The sequence below is a fragment of the Triticum dicoccoides genome, chromosome 5A (genome assembly GCF_002162155.2).
Source record: "Triticum dicoccoides isolate Atlit2015 ecotype Zavitan chromosome 5A, WEW_v2.0, whole genome shotgun sequence".
In the NCBI taxonomy this organism is placed as follows: Eukaryota; Viridiplantae; Streptophyta; class Magnoliopsida; order Poales; family Poaceae; genus Triticum; species Triticum dicoccoides.
In genome coordinates this window covers 81,484,098-81,493,212 of record NC_041388.1, presented here as the reverse complement: position 1 = coordinate 81,493,212, position 9,115 = coordinate 81,484,098, and the positions used below count along the sequence as shown (strand labels likewise).

Here is a 9,115-nt window from a genome sequence, read left to right as displayed (position 1 = left end):
TTCTATGATGATGTGTCTCGCTAAATGCCTTGCTCTTCCTATGAAGCTCCAGTTTTGTGCTGTTGCTACCTAAGCTTCATCTTGTTTTCTTTAGAACCTCGAAAGGGCAGGGGTGTTCCTGCATTTCATTAAGAATAATAGAGCGTTATATAGCTTCAATTTGGTCATAACTCATAAAATATAATTTTCACTACTGGACCCATGCCTTAAAATCCTCTAACTTTAACAACTTCAGCCTGTGGTAAGAGTGGTAGGAAATACCCCGCATAAGGCAACAAGATAAGAGACGTCCCCCGCAAAAATAAACAAGGTAAGAGATGCCTACAGTATGTTGCTTTTTTTTGTAAAAGCAACCAGCAACCATGTATGTGCAATGCACCTTTCTTGCAATGTACTCCCTCTATCTCAAAATATAAGACTTTTATCATCTTATATTTTGAGACAAAGGGAGTATATTGCAGATAAAATATAACTAACATAATACATATGTTAGAAAATTATATCTAAAATTTAAATGTACCCATCATTAAATTTGGTGTTTTCCCTCACAAACCATCAATCATCATTAAGCATGGTTAAATCGCGAGCCAAAAGCTAGCAATTAGGATGTGATCAGTAGGTGTTGATTCTGAATTAATAATAATATAAGTGTGCAACTAAGAGGTTATCCCATCCAACTACAAGGATTCAATTTTAATCATGAGCCGCTGATGAGAGAATTATGGATGGCTAAGATCTATAGTATCCCATCCAACTAAGCTTACTTTAGCATGACGTAGATTGTGCTTTCTTACATAAAAAAGTACAAGATCAGTAGATCTTATACTTATTCGAGCATGAGTAGTTTCATCTCCAGTCCAGTGTTTGTGTTGAGAAACAAGATGAAGATGACTGACTACGGTTATTCAGTAATTTACATTTTCACAGACAAAAAGGAAACTGAGATTACATGAAAGAAAATAAACAAACAAAGAATGGTGATCCTTCCATTATATATTAAAAAAGCAAAAACAAATAAACAGATAAAACATACCTAGCCGAGCCTTCTTCATCAGACATGTCTCGTCCTACATGTATATCACTGCTGTTGAGAATGATATCTTGGATGCTCCTTTTTCTAAGAAAGAGGTGTTTGAGGCCATATCGCAGATGAAAAACAATAAGGCTCCCGGTCCGGATGGTTTTCCGGCAGAGTTCTATAAGAAGTGTTGGCATATTATTAAGGGGGATTTGTTGCCGTTGTTCCATGATTTATTCTCTGGACAGCTTCGGCCTTTTCAAATTAATTTTGGAATGATAACCCTACTTCCTAAGAAAACAGAGGCTGTGAGAATCAAGCAATTCAGGCCCATCTGTCTTCTTAATGTTAGTTTCAAAGAATTTACCAAGGTTGGGACTAATAGGCTCGCGCAGATTGCGCATTCTGTGGTACAACATTCTCAAACTGCTTTCATGTCGGACAAGAACATCCTAGAAGGGGTTGTGGTCCTTCATGAAACGCTCCACGAGATTCACACGAAAAAACTAGATGGAGTTGTTTTCAAGATGGATTTCGAGAAAGCGTACGATAAAGTCAAATGGCTTTTCCTTCAACAGGCCTTACGCATGAAGGGTTTTGATGAAGCCTGGCGGCGCTAGGTAGAATCTTTCACGCAAAAAGGGAGTGTTGGAATTAAAGTGAATGATGACATAGGTCATTATTTCCAGACACACAAGGGCCTGAGACAAGGTGATCCAATGTCTCCTATTTTGTTCAACACTGTGATTGATATGTTGGCAATTTTGATAGGTAGGGCAAAGGAGGCCGGTCAGGTGGGTGGCTTGGTGCCTCATCTAGTTGATGGAGATGTATCCATCCTGCAGTACGTTGATGATACGATCATCTTTATGGAGCACGACTTGGCAAAAGCGAGAAATATGATGCTGGTGTTATGCTTATTTGAACAATTGACCGGATTGAAGATTAACTTTCATAAAAGTGAGTTGTTCTGTTTTGGTACAATCAATAAGGAACAAGAGGCTTATAGGCAATTGTTTGGATGCGAATTGGGGACATTACCTTTCGCGTACTTAGGTATACCCATTCACCATCGTAAGCTGACAAATAGAGAATGAAAGTGTATCGAGGATCGATTTGAGAAGAAACTGAGTTGTTGGAAGGGAAAACTCATGTCATACGAAGGCCGGTTGATTCTTATTAATTCGGTGCTCACGAGTATGCCTATGTTTCTCTTGTCCTTCTTCGAAGTCCCGGTTGGTGTTAGGAAAAGGCTCGACTTCTATCGATCCCGATTCTTCTGGCAGAGTGATGAACTAAAGAGAAAGTACAAACTCGGCAAATGGGACATCATCTGTTGACCAAAGGACTAGGGGGGCCTTGGCATTGAGAATCTTGAAGTTAAGAACAAATGTCTTCTCAGTAAGTGGCTGTATAAGCTATCAGCTGAGACTGAAGCCACGTGGGCACAAATTCTCCGTAGTAAGTATCTGCAGTCCAAAACTTTGTCCCAGGTGACAGTGAGACTGATGGAATCGCCTTTTTGGAAGGGTCTTATGAGAGTCAAATTAGCCTTCTTTAATAGGACAAAGTTTATAGTCGGTAATGGCACTACCACGCGCTTCTGGGAGGATACTTGGCTTGGTGAAACGCCGTTGGCGCTTCAGTATCCGTTCCTGTATAGTATTATTCAACGACGTGATGCTCTTCTGGCAACGATTATGCAGTCCATCCCCCTTAATATTCAATTTAGGAGGATGCTAGTTGGCAACCGGTGGGAAGCGTGGCTTCATCTGGTGAGTAGACTGATGGAGGTTCAGTTGTCTCATCTGCCCGATCAGTTGTGTTGGAAGCTCAATAGGTCTGGAGAGTTCACTGTTAAATCGATGTATATCAATGTCATCAACTGTAGCGCCATTCCTAGTTCCCAATATGTTTGGAAGGTAAAAGTTCCTTTAAAAATTAAAGTGTTTATGTGGTTTGTACATAAACAAGTCATATTAACAAAGGATAACTTGATAAAGCGCAACTGGACAGGATCTACTAGGTGTTGTTATTGTGATCGGGATGAAACCATCAAACACCTTTTCTTTGATTGCCCGTTGGTCAAAGTTTTGTGGCATACGGTGCACATTGCCTTTAACATTACTCCTCCGAATTCTGCCAATATGTTATTCGAAATGTGGCTTGTTGGGATAGAGTCCGAAACAGCTGGACACATTCGTGTAGGAGTATGTGCTTTGTTGTGGGCAATTTGGAACTGCAGAAATGATTCGGCTTTTAACAGAACAACAAATATTCATTTTTTGCAGGTTATATTCCGAGCCACTGCGCTGATCCGTATGTGGTCGTTACTCACTTCGACGGAGGCCAGGGAGCGTTTGGTTACTGATCTATCCGGTGGGAGATGGTAGCACGGGATATCTTCAACCGGTTTGGATGGCGGTCATGTAATAGGATAGGCGATTAGTTTGCCTATCGTTGTTATGCTAGCCGGTTGTGGCCTTTTGGCTTTTGGTTTTTGGCGTTGTGGCTCTTTGTGAGCTGGCCGTTACTTTGTTTCAGACTATAAGACTCTGTTGAACCTATTTGTTTATCTATAAAGATGGTCATATGCAGCATTCCGATGCAGAGGCCGGGGAATCCCCCTTTTTGGGAAAAAAAGAAAAAAAATGTCTCGTCCTACATAATTTCATATCTGGCATCTCATCCTCACCTACAGCCTACAGCTAAGGCCTCCAAGATCCAATAGTATCTTTATCAAACTGTTTTGTGGTGGACAACAAAAATCTGAAGATCAGATTCAGAGCGAGAGACAAAAGTTATCTGCAGATGCATGGAGTGTTTGTAGTCATTACTTACTGCATGTTAGATGTTGAGCCAATGTGATCTACGACCGGTACATCAGCAGGTACATTTGATCAACACAACATTTGTGCAATACACTGTCAAACCTACGAGTGGAATCGTGTAAGCATATAAGAACATATAATAGGTACAGACAGAGCCGATATGCAACTATACGAAGCATTTATATATAGGTAAACAAGGGAATAATTTGGACAGGAAACTCGAGAAGCACATTACCTTCTTTAGATTAAGCAAGGATTGCTTTTTTCATCTGATTCACACTATTTATTTCTCGTCCAGGAAATACTCACACCACCGTTTCAGTTCAGGGTTATGCCTGATCTGTAGCTCCCTCGGAGCGCTGTGATGTTGCATGCATCGTGGTAAAGACTTGACCAATTGGCATCCCGAGATCACAAGTCTTTGGAGAGAGATGAGATTGTCGAACCACCCCGGCAGTGCTGAGATGTTGTCGCAGTGACCCAAGTGCAGCAATCGGAGTGATATAAGGTGATGCATGCTCTCATGCAAGGACTTGAGCTTAGGACAGTAGTTGATTTCCAATTCTTGGAGTGCGGTGAGATTGCCAAACCATTCCCGCAATTCTGCCAAATTGTGGCATGCAAGCACAAGTAGCGACCGAAGGGAGGCAAGGACTTCAATGCTTCCTGGTAAGCTGCTTAACTCATTGCACATGCGGAGCTTTAACTTGTGAAGGGCGGGAAGATGATAGAGCAGCCTCCAACCGTTAGGCCTGACATGGCAATCTGATATTTCCAAACAAGTTATTGAATTGGACAGAATTTTCTCATGTCCTTTATCCTCCCATGATGATACTAGAATATCATTAACCTCTATGACCCACTCCGCAGCTATAGGCGGGCATGGTTTCACCATCAACTTGTTGCATCCATGTATCAGCAACTTTTCAAGGTTAGGGAACATGACTTCTTTCCGTTTATCTTCACCCTCTATTGATACTCTCGTATACCAGACTTCCAGATTATCCATGTCCTGCATAACAAATTTTGTCAACTCTGTGAATGCATGAGTACCACCACAGAAATTCTTATCTAGTTTCTTGATGTTTGGCAATGCAGTAGAGACAACTCTTGAAAACTAGGTAATTGACCAAGTGATGGTAGCTGGGTGCAGCCCTGCAAATTATGCAGCTCTATTCTGGAAAGGTTTGCAAGATATGTAGCAGAGCACATCCAACTTAGGAATGTGATGCCCATGTAACCTTGGAGAATAAACTGTTCCAAGCTGGTTGGGGTAGGAGCTCCCCAAGCAAAGACTCATCATCCACAAGATGGCCGACGACATTGCCAGTCCAAGAGAGAAACAGCATGGAAAGCCTTTATTTACATGCCAGCTTGACTTTCTTAGCTTCTTCCAAACTCACCATATTTTCAAGAAATTTTATCTCAAGCTCTTCGGCATCTGCACCCTCAAGCTGCACGATATTGCCGGACACACCACCAGGCATGTTATACACAAAAAACTTTGGCAGTGACATCAAACCATTGGCCAGTGAGGATCGCTTGATTTGATTTTCCATAGGTGGGAAACAATTCTTCACAACTAAAGATTTAAGGTTTGGCAATTCAAGAATTTTTTGTGGCAATTTTCTTAGGGAAATGCAACGCGAGATATTCAACATGTGAAGCATTCTGAGGTTGGCAAGAGATACAGGAAGAACAGAAACAGGGCATGCTGAGAAGTTTAGGTATTGCAGGTTGAGTAAGTTACATAGGACTCGAAATATCATGTCGAAGTAGTAGCGTAGCTCCCTGTGGTGCAAGGGCATGTAATGCATGAAAGCTTCTAAGTTTAAATGCTGTAATTTGTTCGGATTACCAAATGAATCAGGCAATCTAGAAAGATTGGAACAGTGTGATAAATCCAAAAGGCTTAGTTCTTGAAGGTTACCAAAGAAATTTGGTAGTTCTTGCAAACCAGAACAATAAGATAGGTCTAGCTTTTCTAAGGAGACAAGGTTACAGAGGGAATCAGGTAAATCACGAAGCCTGGAACACCTAGATAGGTTCAGCAGCCTTAGCTTCTTAAGATTTCCCAGAAATTTAGGTAGTTCTCCCAGTTTACAACCTGAGAGGTTTAAGTTCTCTAGATCCAAAAGATCACAGATGGTATTGGGAAATGCAGAAAGGCTGGAACAATCTGCCAGGTTCAATAGCAAGAGACTTGTAAGGTTGGAAAAAACTCCGGCAAGTGCACAAGGCTTCGACAACATGATAAATCCAGATGTGCAAAATCTTTAATGTTCCCGGTTGACTTCGGCAGCTCTGATATTTTGGTAGAGTCATGTATGCTCAAATAATGTAATTTCAAGAGGCTTGTAATCCACATAGGAAAATCTTTATCACACAATAGTGAAGCATCAAGGTACCTCAAATGAGCTAATTGACGAGTTGGATCCGTCAACTTCCTCAGAGCCCATCCAGTTAAATCCAAGATGCGTAAGTTTTTTGTCAATGAGAATGTATCGCCAGGAAGTTGTTTTCCACCACAATCTTTGAAATGTAGTGATCTAACCTTTACAGACAATGACCTGCAAAGCCTTTTATCATAGCTAACCACAACTAAATGATGACAATTGTCATTGGGTGAACTACTTTGGCTTATAGCATGCAGATAAAATGCTTCATCACCAGCAACTGACTGTGCCAAGTCATGCACCAAATCATGCATGCTCAGTTCATGTGAATCTTTGGCGTGCTCATAAGTAACCTAAAAAATTAAAGGTGCATAAGAGTAAGTAAATACTAATTAGTAATATTTCAATAAACAAGTTCTTATATCAGGTGAAGGTTGAACCAAGTTTGTTTTTACTGGATGAAACAATATTAAATAGTACAAACTCCACCACCCATTATCAGAAATGGAAACTCATCTGTAGTGAGCTATGACTTATTAGATATTATAAATGGTTGAAAGTACGTAAAAGTGTGCAAAATTGTATGTCAAGTACACACACGAGCATGGATGCCTTCATACACACCCAGACACGCTTGAAAATCACCATGGAAGATACTGAGTTTTGAAGAAGAGATATTGCCAAAAGCTCTGTTAGATATTCCTCTGCTTGTGCTTTGGGAGACAAGGTTGGTAGGGATGGTTTAACGAAGTCAAGAGCCATCCACTGTTGAATTAGTTTGTCCTTGTCTATGGTGGAACCTTTTTGGAAAATGGCACAGTAGGCAAAGCATGATTTCAAATAAGATGGCATATGCTCATAACTCAACCTCAACGACGGCAAGACATCGATGTGAGAAGAACATTGATCCCAAGTGTTACTATCTCTGGCAGCTTTCCAAAAGTCAACATTTTTATTATGAAGCATGGATCCAACAGCATGAGCTGCCATGAGTAAACCTTTGCACTTAATAGCAATGTCTCTTCCAATAGCTTCTAGCACATGCAGATCTCCTTCATTTTTCCACTGAAAAGCAATTTGTTCGAACACATTCCAACAGTCATCATTCGATAAAGGCCTCAATTTATAAGGACTAACTGTAGACAATTCATGTGCAATTGCTTCAATACGAGTTGCTACAATTATCCTAACCATTCTCCTCTCTTTTCCACAGTTCGCCATTAATTTCAGTTTGCGCAACAGTTCAATGTCACTCTCGCACAAGTCATCCAGCACAATTAAGCACTTCTTGCCACTAGAAATTTTCTCTAGTTGATTGTACAGAGACTGCAGATCATCAAAGCCATCAGCAGTCCCTTCAAATTGAGATATAACAGCTTTTACTATTCTTAGCATATTAAACTTTTGGGAAACATGTACCCATGCCCTCCTCTCAAAATCTTGCATTCTGCTATCACTGAAGACTAGTTTTGCCAAAGTGGTCTTACCCATTCCGCCAAGACCAAGGACGGGAAGAATAGTCGTTTTACTTTCGGACTGCAATAGAGTCCTTACTATCTCCTCTTTCTCTCTTGATCGACCAACAATTGTAAATTCATCATCAACACATGCTATTGTTTCCCTTTTAGCATATGTATCCTCAATAGTTGAGCTGTTATGGAAGGTGAAACCAAATATATGGCGTTTCTCTTCCACTGCCTTCAGTTTCTCCTTTAGCTTTTCTATCTTCTTAACCAAACTAAGTTTTGCAAAAACCCTGTTGAAGATTCAAGTTATCACTGTCAGCACATATGTGGTGTAAAAATGTTTTACTTAACTTGAGAGAGAACATATATGATGGGAGGATGGAAAGAATTTAGCTTAATACTGAATTAATTTTCCACAATCAATGATAAGTGACACTGACATGTTCACAGACCCACAGGCTTCTCAACTTCGAAGAAATATATAACTTGAAATAACAGTGTACATAGTAAAGTAGCGTAGTAGCAATTGGTACTTTGGTGGTAGTACTACTAGCATGAGATTGAAGTTGCACAAATTTGGAATAGCTAGTAACTTGAAATAACATGCAGCAGCTAGTAACTTGGAATAACATGTTTTTCTTGTACTAGAATCATGTTGGATAAGCGTGTGAATTATAAGAAATAGACAGTTAAAGAAGGGTTTCCTGCAAATGTCTTATTTCTATCAGTTTGCACTTCATCCTAGAGAGCCACTCATTCTGCAGTAAATATGTACTTCTAGATCCGGCGCAACCCTCTTTTTGTGAAGATTTGGTACTTCATCGGCATGGTTAAGCTATGAGAAGGGGAAAGGGCGAGAGGACTCGTGTCTCTGACGACGGCATGCCGTGTACCTTCCACGACGGCGGCGGCGGCTGTTCGAGAGCGCCGAGATGTCGCGAGCGACGGCCTTGACCTGTTGTAGCCACAAACGCACCGCCTCCTCGTCCCTGGACCGCCGCTCGGCGTCTCTCAAGCCGGCCTCCAGCAGGACAAGGGTTCTCCGCATCTCCTCGAGGTCGGGTTTGGAGTTCCTCCACAACCTGACCATCGGGCTGCCTACGGCCGCCGCAACACTCCGGATGGCCTCCTTAACGACCCCCGATGCGGACATTGCCTCCATGACCAACCACAACGACCCAGGGCCAAGGCGCACGCTCTCTCTGCACAGTAACAATGGCGGATGCAGACTTCCCTTGAACTTTCTGGGTGTTGACTTTCTTGTGTGTGTGTGCGATGCAGTAGAACTGAAAATAATAATACAACCGCACGGAAGCCATCGAAAAAGGCTTTGATTCTCAACAACAGAACACCACCATTTTTTGTGAATAAACAACAAAACATCACAAAAGGTGTAAATAATTT

The 9,115-nt window shown here is 41.3% G+C and overlaps 1 protein-coding gene across 1 annotated transcript; it reads right to left on the bottom strand.

The window, feature by feature from the left end:
* Nucleotides 1–6,667: 6,667 nt before the first annotated feature.
* On the bottom strand, nt 6,668–8,862 carry LOC119297029 (putative disease resistance protein RGA3). Its single transcript, XM_037574991.1, has 2 exons — nt 8,605–8,862; nt 6,668–8,001 (listed from the first exon to the last, which is right to left on the bottom strand). The coding sequence occupies exons 1-2, from the start codon at nt 8,799–8,801 to the stop codon at nt 6,789–6,791; spliced, it is 1,410 nt and encodes a 469-aa protein (XP_037430888.1). The 5' UTR covers nt 8,802–8,862; the 3' UTR covers nt 6,668–6,788.
* Nucleotides 8,863–9,115: the final 253 nt, after the last annotated feature.

What these genes read in the sequence shown, in the direction of transcription:
- LOC119297029 (XM_037574991.1), bottom strand. Translation starts at nt 8,801, where the DNA reads ATGGTCAGGTTGTGGAGGAACTCCAAACCCGACCTCGAGGAGATGCGG. An exon ending in CGCCGCCGCCGTCGTGGAAG is followed by an intron (nt 8,002 to 8,604) that starts GTACACGGCATG and finishes AATCTTCAACAG; the next exon opens with GGTTTTTGCAAAACTTAGTT.